The sequence below is a fragment of the Aquarana catesbeiana genome, linkage group LG01, assembly GCF_042186555.1.
Source record: "Aquarana catesbeiana isolate 2022-GZ linkage group LG01, ASM4218655v1, whole genome shotgun sequence".
Lineage (NCBI taxonomy): Eukaryota > Metazoa > Chordata > Amphibia > Anura > Ranidae > Aquarana > Aquarana catesbeiana.
In genome coordinates this window covers 123,892,604-123,912,305 of record NC_133324.1, presented here as the reverse complement: position 1 = coordinate 123,912,305, position 19,702 = coordinate 123,892,604, and the positions used below count along the sequence as shown (strand labels likewise).

At 45.2% G+C, this 19,702-nt stretch overlaps 1 protein-coding gene across 1 annotated transcript in view; it reads right to left on the bottom strand.

The window, feature by feature from the left end:
- ADAMTS6 (ADAM metallopeptidase with thrombospondin type 1 motif 6) overlaps window positions 1–19,702 on the bottom strand; it is a 504,558-nt gene that overhangs the window by 125,248 nt on the left and 359,608 nt on the right. The window contains exon 14 of the mRNA XM_073623564.1: window positions 1,458–1,521. Within this exon, the coding sequence (XP_073479665.1) occupies window positions 1,458–1,521 (64 nt within the window). The remainder of the gene's footprint in view (window positions 1–1,457; window positions 1,522–19,702) is intronic.

Below are 19,702 nucleotides of genomic sequence, written 5' to 3'. Positions count from 1 at the left end.
CCCCGCTTCTCTGCTGGGTCCCTAACTTGGCACTCCAAATACCTCTCAAGCTTCACCCACACTGGCCTGCTCAGTCCCTAGCTAGACACACAAGGCTGCTCTGCAAGCGTCACCTCTGCTGGCTGGGTCCCTGGCTTGATTCCAACTGAAGTTTCCCAATTCTCCACCGTCCCAGTCTGGTGAGAATGCTGCTCCAGTACTTGTTTCAGTTACTCACTGTGGTCCCTGGTAATAAGGAGGATTGACCCTTAGTGGTGACAGCTTCCCCTCTACCTCCAACAACTGACAGGTTCTCCGGCTGACAGAACCGTCACTTTTGGTTGGACTGCAAACCACAATCCCAACCCTGCGCTGCTCTCTTGCTTCTGGATAGACCCTCAGACAGCTTATCAGCCAGATGTGCCTGGGATAGGCCCAATCTCAGGCCTAGAAGCCCGGGCAATACGACACACGTCCACCCAGACAGCCGTCCAAGTGGCACAGAACACAGATCACCTGTCTCCACTCGAATATATAGGCTCTCCCAGCAGGCCAAGGGATTCAAGAAAACCCCTGCCCATTGGCTGAGATACCCCATATACCCATAACTTGACCTTGGGTTGCCCTTCTCATATCTATTACCACCAAGTACCTGGCCACCTAGTGGTAGAAGAGAAAAGTGCAACAAGGCCAAACTTAGGGAAAAATGAATGGATCTCTAGCAATCAACCAGGCTAACTACTCCTGGCAAGTAAATTTGTGAGGAGCAACTCTGCCTACACTCCAGGGTGCTACACACAGAAGACCAAAATTTGAGGAGCGGAGGTTATGAGGGGAGAATAAATTGATAGAAGTTCAGAAAGATAATAGGGTGCCAAGCATTGAAGAGACTTATAGGTGAGCAAGAGGATCTTAAAGTTTATGCAAAACCTGAAAGGTCGCCCGTGCAAGTACTCCAGGATAGGTTTAATATGATCACTTGTACCAGACCGAGTCAGGATTCTGGCTGCAGAATTTTTAACATATTACAGTAGATTAATAGTGGATTTAGGTACACCAGCGAGTAAAGCATCGCAGTAGTCAAGTAGTCAAGTAGTCAAGTCGGGAGGACACAAATGTATGGATCAGCTTTTTAGCTGCAGTGTATGATAGCAAAGGATGCAGCCCAGCAATGTTTCTCGAGTGGAAAAAAGACATTCTGACAACATGTTGTACATGTGGTTCGAAGGTTAAGCTAGCATCAAATATCACCCATAGATTTTTCAATTTAGACTGAAGATCAAGTACAGTGCCATCTATGGATAAGCTACCAGGACTGGCCTTACATACACGATAGGGGGTGCCAATAAGCATGACTTCAATCTACAGCTGCCTCTGGTTCAGACAGAAGTTAAATACCACAAACGCTGAGGCCCACTGTGTGTGCCCAGGCATACTATGTGTGACTTAAATAGCTGGGCAATGTCATATGTACTTACATCAGTGTTACAGGAGCGGTAGCGTTTCCTCTCTCCCAGGCAGTACTTTCCTCCTCCCGACGGTCTGTAAAAAGGAACTATGATTTACATTTGTATGCTTTGTAATTTAACAAAATCGTCAGCCAGCTGCAGATATTCACATATCAAAACATGGAAGCAAATCAAGCTTAATTTCTAGGGATGTCCAAGTACCTGACGTAACAGTAGTTAAAACATGCAGTGACCTTTCCCTGTTAACTATTTGCAGTCCCTCTGAGCCTAGGAGTGTCTGGAAAAGAAATACAATCTCACTGGGGATACCAGCATAGACACAATACATCTCCTTATGTTTCAGTGATCTCACTGTCTTTGGTATTATAATTTAATAACATCAAACTTGGCTTGTAGTGCCCAGAGTGATATTGGACAATCATGTCTGTCTAGTGGGAATAACAAGCACAACATGGAAATGGAAATGAACTAAAATTTCTATGACTATATAGATTATAGGATGTACCTAAGTGAAGAGCAGTGCATTCTCCTCCTAGCAGACAGCTATTTTCTCCATCGTTACTAGGGCTGCATACAACAAGTAAGGTAGACATTAAATGATTGCTAGGAGGGAAACACAGACTTTTCTTCTGTCAGATGCTTACATGAGGCCTTGTGTGACTTGAAGTGTTTTTTAAAAGAAAGAATGGAAGCAATTCCTTTCCCTTTGTGCAAGGCAAGGGACAGCTAAACGAACAACTGCACAGGAAACATCATTAGATAATAGGGCCCATTTACATTTGTGCACTGTACTATGCTGCGCATCGCATTAGGGCAGCCTATTCATCTTGAATAGGCTGCCAACTACCACACGGTGTCCTCAATTGGACATGACCCTTCTTTTATAACAAAATGCACTACTGTTGGTTGCCAAGCATGGCGGTATGCTTACAACACAGGTGCACTGGGGATGGTGCATCGGGATGCCAATCAGAATGAATGGCACCGCATCGCACCATCATACATAATCACCCGTAAAACTATTTCACATAAGCATTAACCACTTGACCTCCAGAAGATACCCTCCTTCATGACCAGGTCATTTTTTGCTATATGACACTGCGTTACTTTAACTGACAACTGCGCGGTCATGCAAAGCTTTTTGTGATTTAAATTCATGTTGTTTTTTTTCTCACAAACTGACACTAACTGACACTTTTGACATTTGTGGGAACCAGTGATACTAATATATAGTAGATACTAATATGATCACTGCTAAAAATATGCACTGTCACTGTACTAATGACACTGGCTGGGAATGGTTTGGGAATATACTGCTTTCACTAAGGGATGTGATGGATTTTATTCCTTGTTTTGCAGGGAAACAAAATCCAGCACATCCCCGCTGACACGACAGAGATCTGCGTTGTTTACATAGGCAAAGCTCAGCCCAGTCTGTCTCCTCTCGGATTAGGGGGTGCCGGTGGGCATGCATTGGCCGACAACTGTTGATTGGCTACTGTTTTGACTAATCACGTTCAGTTCTGCTGTGACTAAACCCATTCAGTTCTCTCAGTACATAAAAGGTTATGTGGGGAGGTGAGGGAAGGAGGATCAGGGTCAGCACAGACAGTATAGTAGAGGGTTATGGCAGGAAGGAGGGGAACTGTGGCTCTGCTTGATAACTGACACTTCCTGGAGTTGTCAATTTCACTAGAAAATTTAGTCACACTGCAAGTGAGTAAAAAATAATTTAAGGAAAGGAAAGGAAAAACACTGCAAGTAAGCATTTAAGATTCTTGTTTTTCCATGCTTTTAACCTGCATTTTTTTATGTTGGTGACAGGGTCCCTTTAACCCCTTCCTGTCGACGTAACACATATATGTGGCCCCACTGCACTGTTTTTTTTTCCATGGGGCCGCATATATGCGTATCTCCCTTTGTGCAGGGAGCACAGAGACTGGGGTCTCCCCGAGAGCCCCTGGGCCCTGTACTAAAGATCGGGACCCGGAACTCCCAATCCTGGGTCACCTGATCACTGTGATAGCCTCTAGTTGGCTACCACAGTGATCAGTCACTGTGAAGCCCACCCCTGTGTTTCTCTCTCAGAATGTATCTTTCTCTTTCCCTGCAGAGAGGGAAAAAAGTGTGTGTAAAAAAAAAAAATTAATTATGAAAAATAAAATAAAAAATAAAGACAAAATACCTAGATCAAGGTTATTTTGGGCGGGATTTTTTTTTTTTTTAAATTAGCGTCAGTGTTACTTGTCAGCATTTTACATAGGACAAAAAAAATGTGCACTATTGCTTCTGGGCTGTACTACAGGTACAAACAACAAATAACATATGTGGTATCGCTGCGATTTTCAGGAGCAGGAGAATTTATTTTGGGTTGTTCTTTGGTGGTGGGTTATGGTAGTAACAAGAAATATACAGCTACATTTAAAAAAAAATATATATATTTTTTTTTACTATTTTGGGTAAGTTCTCATTTGATAATAGAAAAAAAAAAACAGGAGCTATCCATAACCCTTTACTACCAAATGAAAGCCCAATTTGTCCTGAAAAAAAACCACAAGGTATAATCCACCTGTATGCACAGCGTAGTTGTGGTAATATGTACAGTTTTACTAACACATGTCAAAGTTGCAAAATTCTGCTTAGGCATTAATATTTGTTTTACCCTTAGAGGTGAAAGGGTTAAGCTAATCCAGTGGCGTTAACAATGTTGAGATGCTTACCAGGAACAAGTGTACAGATCAAGTGTTGTAATTTCACTGGTTGCATACTTATCCTGGGTGAGCGACACAGAAAGTATTGAAGCCAGCGGTATCCAGGCAGCTAGTATTTGCAGAAGAAGGTCACCCCTGGCAGGCTATATATTTATCCCAGTACAAGTTTCCATTAAAAATGATAATTGTCAGTACTTTTCTACCGCACAGCAGGCCAAGAGTTGGAATACTTTGCTTTCCACTACACCATTTTCCCTGTGATTCCAACTAAGACTTTCCTAGTGACCTGCAAGACTTTCTAAGTACTGTCAGCCTTCTCTGTATCAAATCTACAATATAACACATAAAGTAGATCTCTCCTGATATAGAAAAAGGTGGTAAGTGCCAAGCGGTTGTGAATAATGACCTCACTTTGTCATGTAATATATTAGGAGCTGGAGTTTACCAGAGACACGGCCAAACAGGCCCTGGGGAATGACAGAACTGTGAAACAGTTTAACTTCCAGGAAAGTGTAAAAATAACGAATAAAAAATGGCTGTTTGACGTTATTTATTATTTGGTGGTAATAAATCTATTTTTAGGTTTTCACTTCTGTAGTGGCTTCCCTGTAAGTGAATACACATAGAAAATTAAATGCTATTTATTAAGACATACCTAATTTCTTTTTTTAAGGATTTAAAGATTTTAAACCAGTATTAAACCCAAAACAAAAAAAGTAATAAAAATTACAGCTTACAGATTTTTATATGTGGTGGCTGCATTCGTTTTCTTTTTACCTAGTGAACTAGCCAATAATACACCTCCTGATTAGAGAGCCTCAGAACAGGGACACCTTTGGACAGCACCATTATTAAAATGGGGGGAAGGAAGTGTTAAATGTACTAGCAGACATTAACAAATTGAGGCCAAACTCCAGCTAACACTTTTCAAGCAGTTACAGCAAACTCTTTTGTTCCTTTGGGGATAAAGGTTTCACAGAATTAAATAAAACCTCACCATTGTAAGCACCTTTGTAAGTGTTAAATGGTTTGTCTCAACCCTCTAACTGCTACAGTATATCTGCAGAACAGCTTTAAGCGGTAGTAAACCCCTTTTTTTTTTAAATCCTACAAGGCAATGTCACAATGTGTTAGTATGCATGTGAAACTTACCGTAAAACTAAGCCCTCCAGCGATGCGTTGTCACCTCTGAAGGCGCTTCCATCTTCACCCGGTCTTCCTTCCGGGTTCGCGGACTCCAGCTGTGTGAGTGGCCGGAGCCACAATGACGTCACTCCCACGCATCCATGCAGGAGCCACCGTTCACTGTACAGAACACATGTGCCAACCGACTTCACCGGCTGAATCAAAAGTAAATATCTCCTAAATGGTTGACATTTAGGAGATATTTACTGTACCTATAGGTAAGCTTTACCATAAACTTACCTATAGGTAAAAGTCATGCCTGGAAGCTTACCCCCATTTTAACCATTTGACCTCCGGAAAGTTTACCCCCCTTCATGACCACACCATTTTTTGTGATACGGCACTGTGTTACTTTAACTGACAGTTGCGCTGTTGTGCGACGCTGTACCCAAATAAAATGTATGTCCTTTTTTCCCACAAACAGAGCTTTCTTTTGGTGGTATTTGATCACCTCTGTGTTTTTTTTTTTTTGCACTCTAAACAAAAAAAGACCAACAAGTTTGAAAAAACCCCCAATATTTTTTAATTTCTGCTACAAAGCACATCCAATAATTAAAAAAAAAAATCAAATACCCTACCTGAATGATATCCCTTCAAGAGGGAATAGACCCTCTAAACAGCAGCCTGCAAAAAAACTTGCAGCCAAAAGAGGTGTCCGCAGATGCCAAACCATCCACTTCGTAGAACTTGTGAAAATGTACACCTCCGACCAGTGGCCGCCTTGCCAACTTGCGCAATGGCTGCCTGATGACAGAAGGCCCAAGAAGCACTAATTGCCTGAGAAGAATGCACCATAAGCAGGAAAGGAGGAAACCGATCCCTGACAGGATAGCCCAGAGACATCATCTGTCCGATCCATGCCAACAGACTCAGAAGCTGGCAAATACATCCGAATCCCTCAAAACACATCCCGGCCAGATAAAGCCAATTCCTTGGGATGTGCTGACCAGGGACACAAGAAGCCAACCCAATGTACTTATCCAAATGGAAATCCAAGAACGGAACTGTGTAAAGAAAGGATGAAGCATCACCTTAACCTGGGTAAGGTAAACGACAAGATAACTCCACCATTCACGACACCCTGCGAGTAGAGGTGATAGCCACCAAGAGGTCACCTTCCGAGACAGAGTAAGCAGTGGAACCTCCCGAATATTTTGAGAGGAAGATAGAGAGGCCGTTGGAGAACCGAAAACACCAAGTTCAAATCCCACAGCGGTGGAAGAAACCACCCCGGTGGAAACAGACGTCTAACCCCTAGCACAAAAAGGCACGCACCAGGGAGTCCAAGACCAGGAGACACTAAAGGAGACTGCTCAGGCCGACACCTGGCCCTCTATGGTACTCAAGGCCTATTCCTGCTCATCCCTCCGTAAATGGAGGTAGGAAAAACGGAGCCACCTAAAAGGAACGGGGACAAATCTGATGAAACTCGGTCCATAGAAAGGCCCACCCCGTGGCCCAACCCTAGCCAACTGAGGTATCCCTCTGACAGCATTCCACTCCTGGAATGCGTTCATCGAAAAGGGCCGGAACTAGACATTCTGCCCACTAGAGGAGGATACTGGCCACAGCCAGGGTCGCCAACATCCTTTTTGGCCCACCCTGGTGAGCTACATAAGCCACCGCTGTTGCCTTGTCCGACTGGATCCGTACTGGGAGCCCCCGAAGTCAAGCCATCCGTGATCCAGACCTATTCTGATCAATTGAAGTTCCGGGATATTACACGATAGTCCAGATTCCACCAATGTCCAACGACCCCGAGCCGAGCTCAGTCTCAGGACATATTCCCACCTGGACAGACTGGTATTGGTGGTCACCCTGTTCAATACAAAGGGGAGAAAGGATCTTCCCCACTGAAGAACCGGAGAACGAAGCCCCCAGACTAGGAGACCTCTGGTTTTCTGACTCAGCCGAATCCGATTGTTCAGAGACCTTGGGTATTTAACCCATTATGCCAGGATCTCCCCCCGAAGGGAGCCTAGGTGGAGCTGTGCAAATGACCTTGCCTCAAAAAAGGATTGATACCATCAGACCCGACATCCACGTGTGGATCCACAGAGGAGCCCACCTGCCGAATAGTAAATGAAACAAATGCTGCATACCAGTACCAGGAGCCTGTCCAGGGGAAGAAACACGCTGGCCAGAGCTGAAGCCCGGTCAGGCTCAAATAAATCAACGTTCTGGCCGGACCAAAGCAGACTTCCGATAGTATAAACACCAACTGAAATCAGAGAAAGTCTGTATAGAAACTACGTTGCTTCTTGGGGTAATTGAGAATTCAGCGCAGAAGATCGCCCAGGCAGCCCAGGACCGTCAACCCCCACTAATGTAATTCTGACAGATCCAGAGCCAACACCTCATGAACACCCAAAAAGTGGTGGCCAGATGAAAGGACCACACCACATGCCGATAATGCTCCGCACCCACATCAAACAGAGGCAGTGCTGGGGTCGGGCACATAACAGAATTCTTAAGCATTCGTGATGTCATAGAAGCTGCGTGGGCGGACTCCATCCTGAACTCCTGTACCCACACAAGGCAGGTCAGGGCCTTGAGGTCCAGAATTAGTACCCTGCCCTCCATCTTTTAGACTGTGCACAGGTTCGAATAAAACCCCTGACACTGTTCCCAGCACGGGGACCGGGACAATCACACTCTGCAGCAATGGAGCTTGCACAGCCCCCCGCGGAGGACAACAAGCAGTCTGGCGACAGACGACCATTGGAAGCAACAAACAAACTGTTTGGAGGAACACAGTCGGAAAACTATCTTATTACCGGACAAACTCAAGACGCGACATGAAGTCATTCAGAGTAACCCCCAAAATACATGTCTAAGCACTATTTGAGGCAACAGACTCAGCAACCAGGGGAACTGCGGCCAAGAGGCATAGCGGACAAACCGCAGCACCTACCCAATAGGTCCCCAAGCAGCAAAGGCAGGGGAATTCTGCTCCCCCTCCAGGTATGCCAGCTGGGCCCTTAGAAGCCAGAGATTCCTCTATTGGAGCCATGGTTGCCTGTAGCAGCCTAGAGCAAGAGGGGTTCACTACTGGTGTAACAGTCCCCTTCTGAAGGGGGGACTCTCCAAAGGGGTACCTTACAGCCAGCATTTTTGGAAACGCAAAAGGAACTTTGGACACTCCCAGTCTTCATGGACAAAATTGTCAAAATAAGAGAGAGAAGGGAACGCTTTCATTTGTTCTATAATATATTTCAGTTTTGCGCTGACTGTCTGCCTTTAGTGTTCAACGTTTTCGCCACGCAAGACAGTTTATCCAAGAGGGTACCGGCCCTCCCCCGCAGCCACCGCTGCATCCCCCATCTTGAAAGGTTCCCACACAGATGTAAGTGCGACAACCAGCGCCCCTTTGAGTCCTTCTGCCATCATACTCACTCCCTGACAGGATAGGGAGCGTGGCCACCAGCCCGCAAGGTGGCCACCTCTGTGCGGCAGAGTCAGATAGGATTGTTCAACAAGGGAGGTAGCGAAGGGCAGGAGTGCCCTTTACTAGGCTATCTGCCTAAGCAGAGGTCCACATAGAGGGTGTCAACTGAGGCCCTGCACAGGACACAGACCCAGGCCTCACAGACCAAGGCCCCTCACAGGGGACACAGACCAAGGCCCCTCACAGGGGGCACAGACCACGGCCCCTCACAGGGGCCCAAACCGTGGCCCCCCACAGGGGCACAAACTGTGGCCCCTCATAGGGGACACAAACCGTGGCCCCTCAAGGGGGGCACAAACTGTCACCCCTCACAGTGGGCACAAACCGTGGCCCCTCATAGGGGCACAAATCGTGGTCCCTCACTTAGGGGGCACAGCCTGGAGCCCCTCACAGGGGGCACAGACCCCTGCAGCGCCACCCCTCAAGAAAGGGGGGGCACCACAAGGCCTAGCAGGCCGCTGAAGCTGCAGCCTAGAAGGCCGCAAAAGCCGCGGGCTAAAATTCTGTCCACCCGCCACAAGCACGCACAAAAATTCCCAGGACTAGCGATCCCAGCAGGGAACTAAGTCCTTACTCCTGACAAGGCAGAAAAAAACTGAATACCTAGAGCAGGGAGGGGGTTATATACTGACTGTGGACGGCCCATGGGAATGGCCAAGTGTTTTGTTTTTTTGTTCTGCCTAGTGCTACTCCTGCGGAGGCGATATAACCCCTAGCATTATGAAGATAGAAGGCTGTGTCTGTCAATGAACGAATAAGAAATATGCACTGTCACTGCACTAATGACACTGGCTGGGAGGGGGTTAACATCAGGGGTGATCAAAGGGTTGTAAGCACATGTGTGTGTCTAGCCAGTGTTTTACTACACTTTCTGAGGTGCTCAGGTACTAGGGGAAGAGATGGAATTTATTCCCTGCTTTGTAGAGACACAAATTCCATTTCTCCCTCCTGTCAGAACGGGGATCTGCCTTGTTTACATAGGCAGATCACCATTCTGTCTCTCTGCCTATCAATCTGCGGGTGCCAGAGGAGCCACCGCCAGCGTGGATGCGCACCCCCTACCCGAAAGTGTCAGATCATGTATATATAGTTGATCTGGCGCACAGGAGCCGCCCTTTAGCATTAAAATTGCTATAGGGCAGACCTGAAGTGGTTAAGCAGTTACCGGAAACCATTTTGTTCCTTTAGAGACAAAGGTTTTACAGAAATAAATAAAACCTGACCATTGTAAGCACCTTTGTCAGTGTTAATTGGTTTGTCCCAACTGAAAACCAACAAACTTATTCGCAGGATCACAAGTTAAAATAAAGGAAAGAAATCCTCAAAACAAAGAAAAAAAATGCAACCACCACATTTTAGAAATGGTAAGCTGCAATAAAAAACTTGTTTGCTTTTGGGTTTATTACTGCTTTAAATCAATTGCTGTCAACTGACTAGCCATTTTATCACTACATAAAGATAATATACTTGGAGGTTTTTGCCTTCAGTTAAAAAGCAGGCCCCTGCACCATATCCATCAGTGTAGTCACATACAGTGTCTTGAAAAAGTATTCATAACCCTTGAAATTTTCCAATTTTTTTCATGTTACAACCAAAACATTAATGTATTTTTTGGGCTTTTATCTGATAGACCAACACAAAGTGGCACATAATTGTGAACAAGCAAGCTACGCGCTTGTGAAACACGTCAACTACAATCCCTGTATTTGTCTGGCAAACTTTTGACAATAAAGATCATATTCAAGCAAGATTTTAGACTTCCAGTGTGCGACCATTTTTTGTTTATTATTCATTGTGGATGGTGGTGAACCGAGGTCTGCACCTGGTACCTATTTTTGCACCCGAAGTTTGCCTAGAAGCTGTGTGTTTTTCCTTGACTCTGCGCATAATTGTGCAATGGAAGGAAAATGATAAATGGTTTTCAAAATTGTTTACAAATAAATATCTGAAAAGTGTGGCGTGCATTTGTATTCAGCCCCCTTTAGGGTCCTTTCACACCGGGTCCTTTCACTCCGTGAACATCCGCTTGCTCAGCGGGGATCGCTCCGCGGATCCCCGCTGAGCAGGCAGATGACAGGTCTGTGCAGCGACGGACCTGTCAGAGTGTCGCTCTCCCCTATGGGGGATCGGATGATGACGGACCGCAGAGTCCGTCGTCACCCGATCTGATCCGAAAACGGATGGAAAAGTAGGTTTTTCCTCCGTTACACTTTTTCGGATAGGAGCGGGTCGGATGTCAGCGGACATGTCACCGCTGACATCCGACGCTCCATAGATGTCTATGGAGGGTCCGTTCAGGTCCGCCTAAAAAACTGACAGGTGGACCTGAACGGATCGTTCATGTGAAAGAGGCCTTAGGCATCATTCTCACGAGGCAGATCTGCTGCCTCGGACTCCGCCTCTGTCCATCAGCTCAGCGGGAGATCTCTCCGTTGATCTGCGCTGAGCCGGCGGATGACAGGTCCCTCTTTGCTCACTGAGCGGTGAGGGGCCTGTCGAGCACTGCTGCTTCCTATGGAGAGATCGGAAGAAAACGGACAGCATGTCCGTTTTCATCAGATCTCACCGATCCGATCTGCCAGGGACGGTTGTGAACGTAGGGACATCCGTCTGATTTTAGCGGCTCGGACCGGGTCGGATGTCAGCGGACATGTCCCTGCTGACATCCGTCGCTCCATAGACTAGCATGGAGCGCCTGTTCAGGTCCGCCGTCAAAACTGACAGGTGGACCTGAACGGTCCGACAGTGTGAAAGGGGCCTAACTCTGATACCCCTAATTAAAATCTAGTGGAACCAATTGCCTTCAGAAGTCACCTAATTAGTAAATAGAGTCCACCTGTGTGTAATTTAATCTCAGTATAAATACAGCTGTTCTGTGAAGCCCTCAGAGGTTTGGTAGAAAACCTTAGTGAACAAACAGCATCATGTAGGCCAAGGAACACACCAGACAGGTCACGGAGCACCGTTCAATCCATCATCCGAAAATGGAAAGAGTATGGCGCAACGGCAAACCTACCAAGACACGTCCGTCCACCTAAACTGACAGGCCTAGCAATAAGAGCATTAATCAGAGAAGCAGCCAAGAGTCCCATGGTAACTCTGGAGTAGGGATGAGCCAAACACCCCCCGGCTCGGTTTGCAGCAGGACATGCGAACAGAGAAAAAATGTGTGCGAACACGTAAACACCATTAAAGTCTATGGGACGCGAACGTGAAAAATTTAAAGTGCTAATTTTAAAGGCTTATATGCAAGTTACTGCCATAAAAAGTGTTTGGGGACCCGGGTCCTGCCCCAGGGGACACGTATCAATGCATTGATTTTAATAATGCTTAAAGTGAAACAATAAAAATGAAATATTCCTTTATATAATGCCTGGGGAGTGTCCTTAGTATGCCTGTAAAGTAGCGCATTTTTCCCATTTTTATAACAGTACCACAGCAAAATTACATTTCTAAAAATGTAAAAAAAAATGGAGTGGATGTCCCCCCCAAATCCATACCAGGCCCTTTAGGTCTGGTATAGATATTAAGGGGAACCCCGCACCAAATTTTTTTAAAAAATGGCGTGGGGGTCCCCCAGGCACTATATACTCTGAACAGCAGTATATCTACTATACGGCCTGCCCTATATACTCTGCAGAAAAACTGGGCCTTAGGTGTTGGTGGTACCAGACACTGTAACCCCTCACAGTTACTCATGTTGGGGGCAGGAACGGGCCCTGCTGTAAAATATTATATCAAAAATAGAAATGACATGGCCCTGTTATACAGGGGCAGAACAATTGGACCTTTGGTTTTGGTGGTGCCAGCACACTGTAACCCCTCACAGTTACTCTTGTTGGGGGCAGGAACGGGCCCTGCTTAACTATCATTTCAAAAATAGTAATTACATGCCCCTGTTAAACAGGGGCAGAAAAATTGGTCCTTGAATGGTAGTGGTGGTGCCACAACACTGTAACCCCTCACAGATACTCTTGTTGGGCTCAGGAACGGGCCATGCTGTGAATATTAGATCAAAAATTGTAATTATATGCCACTGTTAAACAGGGGCAGAAAAAATGGGCCTTGGGTGGTGGTGGTGTCACAACACTGTAACCCCTCACAGATACTCTTGTTGGGAGCAGGAATGGGCCCTGCTGTGAAATATTAGATCAAAAATTGTAATTACGTGCCCCTGTTACACAGAGGCAAAAAAATTGGGCCTTGAGTGGTGGTGCCCTAAACCAAATTGTTGGAAGCTAGCATCATCAAGATTGAGGAGGAATAGGATAGTCAGCATAGGCAGTCTTCAAAGGATCCCAGATCCATAGCAAATTCAACCAGTTACATCAGCATCAGGTGCTTGATAACTGCTGATCCAAGACTGATTCATTTTTATGAATGTGAGTCTATCAACGGAGTCTGTGGACAGGCACACTCTTTGATCCATTACAAACCTTCCAGCAGCACTGAATGTGCCTTCAGAAAGCAGGGTGGATGCAGGCAGGTCAGTAGCTCAATTGCATATTGAGCAAGTTCTGGCCAGTGGTCCATCCTCAAGACCCAGTAACCCAGTGGATGCTCTGTTGGAAAGGTCTCCAAGTCTGCTCTTGCCCCTAGATATTCCTATACCATATAATGCAGACACTGGCGATGGTTACTTGAACCGATCAGACCTTGGCGCTGAGGACTAAAAAATTATTTAAAGGCATCGGTCAGCTGGCCACCCTCTCCACTGCTCTTCCTCTGACTGAATGAAGCCTCAGCAACATGTTGTCCAGCACCAGGAAATGGTAACCTCCCAGGGTCTGAAAATGCGTTACACAAACCTTTCTTCAAGGCCTCCTGAAGATGTTTCATCCTCTGCTCCCTCTGCGAAGGGATACCACAAATCCTAGGGTCCTTTTGCAGGCTTTGCAGAATCAGGGAGGCCATGCAGCGTAAGTTTGCAGAGGCATTAGATTCTGAGTCCTCTGGGTCACTAAGGATCACATTATCCATAACTACCTCCTCCCAGCCGCATACATCTCCTTGGGTTTCTGGGGACTGAAAACCATCCCTTGAAGACTGCTGCTGAGTGTTATCCTCTACATCCATGCAGACACAATTCTCCTCCTCTTCTTCCTGTGTGTTTAGCGGGCCCATAGGAATGCTATCTAGATAAAGGGGGTTGTGAAAGGAAAGGAAGTCCTCCTCTTCCTTCCGCTGTTCTGCCTCAAGTGCCCTGTCCATGATTCCACAATGTGTGTGCTCCAGCAAGAAGACTAGAGGGACAGTGTCACTGATGCATGCATTGTCGCTGCTCACCATCCTTGTGGCCTCCTCAAATGGTGACAGGACAGTGCATGCATCTTTGATCAGTAGCCATTGGCATGGCGAAAAGAAGCCAAGCTCCCCTGACCATGTCCTGGTGCAATACTTGCACAGGTACTCATTGATGACCCTCTGCTGCGTGTACAGAAGCTGCAGCATTGCCAGCATTGACTTCCACCTGGTGGACATGTCACAAATTAGGCGGTTGGCGGGCAGGTGGCATTCCCTTTAAATGTCAGCCAGCCAAGCACTGGCATTGTATTACCATTGGAAATTACCACAGACTTTTCTGGCCTGCCTCAGGAGATCTTGTAAGTACCTACACCACCAAATTCAGGACATGTGCCAAAACATGGAACATGGGTCAAGTTTCCCTGTCGGAGGGCGGAGAGAAGGTTGGTGCCTTTGTTGTACACAACCATTCCTGGCTGAAGTTGGCATGGCGTCAACCACCTCTGAGCCTACCCTGAAGAGCTGACAGAATCTCTGCCCCAGTGTGGCTCCTGTCCCCTAGGCAGACCAACTCAAGTACCGCATGGCATCTTTTAGCCTATCTGCTTGTGTAGCCCCTTGAATGATAGAGAGAGCACCGCTGGTTCAGAGGACAAATCTGCAGAAGAGGCCATAGAGGAAGAAGAAGCAGAGGGGGTGGAGGAGAGAGCTGTGGCAGAATCACCACTAGAATTTTGGAGGCGTGGTGGCAGAACAAGCTCCAACAACACTGAACCCTGTCCTGCATCCTTCCCAGCTGCCAGCAGAGTTATCCTGTGCACCATGAAGAAAAGGTAATATCCCTGCCCATGCCTGCTGGACCATGAATCAGCGGTAATATGAACCTTACTGCTTACCACCCTGTCCAACGAGACAAAACATTGCCTTCCACATGCTGGTAGAGAGACGGAATGGCCTTCTGTGAAAAGAAATGGCATTTTGGAACCTTTGACTGAGGTACAGCACATTCCACAAATTCATGAAAGGGAGTCCACCAGCTCAACAGGCAGCAGTTGCAATGCTAGCAATTTGGCCAAGCTAGCATTTACACGCTGAGCATGTGGATGGCTGGGATCAAATTTCTTTTTACTGTTCAGCAACTGGGGTAGGGAAATTTGCCTGCTAAAATCAATTGGTGGTATACTGCTAGCTGATTGGTGTCAAGTATTTGGGACACCTATTGCTATACCTTCATTCCTCTCAGTGCAGGTTTTTGAGATGACTGGAGGTATAGTAGGGCTGGAGATCTCAGATGAGGAGCAAGGAGAAGTCGGCCTTTTTCTTTGATGTGGGTCTTTCAAGTGCTGTTGCCAATGGACTGCATGGCAGGTCATCATATGTCTGGTCAAGCATGTGGTGCCCAAGCAGCTGCTGTTCTGGCCACACTTGATCCGCTTCAGACATAGGTTGCAAACAGCAACGGTGAGATCTGCTGCACACCTGTCAAAAAAGGCCCACACCAAAGGGACTTTTAAATGTCAGCAGGGAGTTAGCAGTGCCCTGCACCTGAGGAGCTCTGCGGTGCGATGCAATAGGGTGGCTGCCCTTAAGCGTAATATTGCGTAATATAGTGTACACACTATATTAGCTACTGTGTACACCACCAGAAAAGTAGTAGAAACTGTACACACTGTATTAGATACTGTGTACACCGCCTGCACTGTATTAGAAACTGTACTACGGCTGCACTGTATTGTGTACTGTGTACACCACCAGAAGTGTAGTAGAAACTGTACACACTGTATTAGATACTGTGAACACTGCCTGCACTGTATTAGAAACTGTACTACGGCTGCACTGCCACTGTATTGTGTACTGTGTACACCACCAGAAGTGTAGTACAAACTGTACACACTGTATTAGATACTGTGTAAACTACCAGAAAAGTAGTAGAAACTGTACACACTGTGTTAGATACTGTGCACACCGCCTGAAGTGTATTAGAAATGGTACACACTGTATTAGATACTGTGTACACCACCAGAAAAGCAGTAGAAACTGTACACACTGTATTAGATACTGTGTACACTGCCTGAAGTGTATTAGAAACTGTACACACTGTATTAGATACTGTGTACACCATCAGAAAAGTAGTAGAAACTGTACACGCTGTATTAGATACTGTGTACACCGCCTGCACTGTATTAGAAACTGTACTAGGGCTGCACTGTATTGTGTACTGTGTACACCACCAGAAGTGTAGTAGAAACTGTACACACTGTATTAGATACTGTGTACACCGCCTAAAGTGTACTAGAAACTGGCTACAAAGGCTACAAATACAAAGAATGCAGAGTATATATATATATATATATATATATATATATATATATATATATATATAACTGTATATATATATATATATATATATATATATATATATATAAATACACCACCCTTAAGTGTATTAGAAACAGTAAGAAACAGTACACCACCTAATGCACTGTAGATATAGGCTACACTGGAAACAGAGTATATTTTATACATATACACAAGACTGTATATATATATATATATATATATATATATATATATATATATATATATATATTAACCACTTCAGCCCCAGACCATTTGGCTGCCCAAAGACCAGAGCACTTTTTGGGATTCGGCACTGCATCCCATAGACACACCCCTAAACCCTGTGGACAGCCTTCCCTGGAGAGTTGAAGCTGTTATAGCTGCAAAGGGTGGGCCAACTCATTATTGAACCCTACAGACTAAGACTGGGATGCCATTAACCACTTCAGCCCCGGACCATTTGGCTGGCCAAAGATCAGAGCACTTTTTGCGATTCGGCACTGCGTCGCTGTAACTAATTGCGCAGTCGTGCGACGTGGCTCCCAAACAAAATTGACGTCCATTTTTTCCCACAAATAGAGCTTTCTTTTGGCGGTATTTGATCACCTCTGCGTTTTTTATTTTTTGCGCTATAAACCAAAAAAGAGCGACATTTTTGAAAAAAAGTAATATTTTCTACTTTTTGCTATAATAAATATCCCCAAAAAATATATAAAAAAAAATATATCTTTTTCCTCAGTTTAGGCCGATATGTATTCTTCTACATGTTTTTGGTAAAAAAAAATCACAATAAGCATATATTGAGTGGTTTGCGCAAAAGTTATATCGTCTACAAAATAGGGGATAGTTTTATGGCTTTATTATTCTTTTTTTTTTTTTTTTACTAGTAATGGCAGCGATCTGAGATTTTTATCGGGACTGCGACATTATGGCAGACACGTTGGACAATTTTGACACATTTTTGGGACCATTGGCATTTTTACAGCGATCAATGATATAAAATTGCATTGATTACTGTAAAAATGTCACTGGCAGTGAAGGGGTTAAGTGTGTCCTAGTGTGTGTTCTAACTGAAGGGGGGATGAGACTGTGCAGGGGAGATGACAGATCGCTGTTCATACTCTGTATGAACAAACGATCTGTCTGTTCTCCCCTCCGAGAATCGGAAACTGTGTGTTTACAAACACAGATCCCGGTTCTCCGTGTGCCCCGAGCGATCGCATTGGCTCCATGGGTGAGCAGGGGGCACGCCCCCTAGTGGCCGTCTATGTTACCGACATAACATGACAGCGATTCGCACAGCCAAGCCATGTTGCCACAGTATAACTGTAGCGGCTGGTCGGCAAGCGGTTAATACATGCTGTGATTGGCCAAAGCATGTAGGTCAGGTGCATCCTTTGGCCAATCATCATACAGCAATGTGGTGCAATCTCGCAGTGCATTATGGGGTGTTCCATGGGGCTAGAATTTCCCGAGAACGCCCCATAATGTTCTCTGTTCTGTGAATAGGTGAACACCCGATGTTCGAGTCGAACTTATGTTCCACCAGAATATGGAGCTCATTCCTACTCTGGAGGAGCTGCAGAGATCCACAGTTCAGGTGAAGAATCTGTCCACAGGACAGCTATTAGTTGTGCACTCCACAAATTTGGTCTTTATGGAAGAGTGGCAAGAAGAAAGCCATTGTTGAAAGAAAGCCATAAAAAGTCCTGTTTGCAGTTTGTGAGAAGCCATGTGGGGGACACAACAAACATGTGGAATAAGGTGCTCTGGTCAGATGAGACCAAAATTGAATTTTGTGGCCTATAAGCAAAACGCTATGTGTGGCGGAAAACTAACACTGCACATCACACTGAACACACCATCCCTACCGTGAAACATGGTGGTGGCCGCATCATGTTGTTGGGGTGCTTTTCTACAGGGGGGACAGGGAATCTGGTAAGAGTTGATAGGAAGATGGATGGAGCCAAATACAGGCCAATCTTAGAATAGAAAACCTATTATGCCGTGTACACACGGATTTTCTGATGGGAAATGTTCGATGGGAGCTTGTTGTCGGAAATTTCGACCGTGTGTAGGCTCCATCGGACATTTTCCGTCGGAATTTCCGACAAACAAATTTGAGATCTGGATCTCAAATTTTCCAACAACATAATCCGTTCTCGTAAATTCCGATCGTGTGTCCACAATTCCGACGCACAAAGTTCCACTCATGCCCTGAACAAGCAGAAGAGCCGCAATGTGCGATCATGTGTACGCGGCATTAGAGTCTGCAAAAGACTTGAGACTGGGGCGGAGGTTCACCTTCCAGCAGGGCACTGACCCTAAACATACAGCCAGAGCTACAATGGAATGGTTTAGATCAAAGCATATCCATGTGTTAGAATGGCCCAGTCAATGTCCAGACCTAAATCCAATTGAGAATCTGTGGCAAGACTTGAAAATTGCTGTTCACAGATGCTCTCCATCCAATCTGACAGAGCTTGAGCTATTTTGCAAAAAAAAATGAGCAAAAATTTCACTCTCTAGATGTGCAAAGTTGGTAGAGACATACCCAAAAAGACTTGCAGCTGTAATTGCAGCGAAAGGTGGTTCTATAAAGTATTGACTCAGGGGGGCCAAATACAAATGCATGCCACACTTTGCAGATATTTATTTGTAAAAAAACTTTATCATTTTCCTTCCACTTCACAATTATGTACCACTTTGTGTTGGTCTATCACATAAAATCCCAATGAAATGACAAAATTTGGAAAATGTCAAGGGGTATGAATACTTTTTCAAGGTACTGTAGAGAGGTCCCTCTTCTCTCATTCACCTTTTAGTGACCCCATCCCTCTGTTTTACTGTTTTGATGTATGACATCATCCACTCCAATTAACAGCAGGAACACCATAATTAAAAAAAAATGTGAGAACTTGTCCCAGCAAGGAAAATTGAATAAAGTAGTCTTGGTTATTGGCAAAGAAAACGTTCAAACTACCAGCAGATAAAAAACAAAAAAACAAAAAAGAAAAACATAAATGTAAGAATGCATTCATCAAAGTGTCTTTTTCAAAGCAATTCAAATAAGTACCAGAATGTGACCTGATATCAGCCTCTTGCAGTCCCTGTACACCACAGAATTAAGACTAGGAAAGAGAGAAGCAGCATAAAGAACCAATCAGATGTGCTGACAACCAACATGCTAATACAGTAGTAAGATCAGAGTGATAGAGAGATGAGCTCATCAGTCTGCTGTTTCTCCTTCACAGTCTAGCTGTATTTCTTAAAGTGTCACTAAACCCACATCATAAAAAACTATCAATAAATGCTGTAATACATGC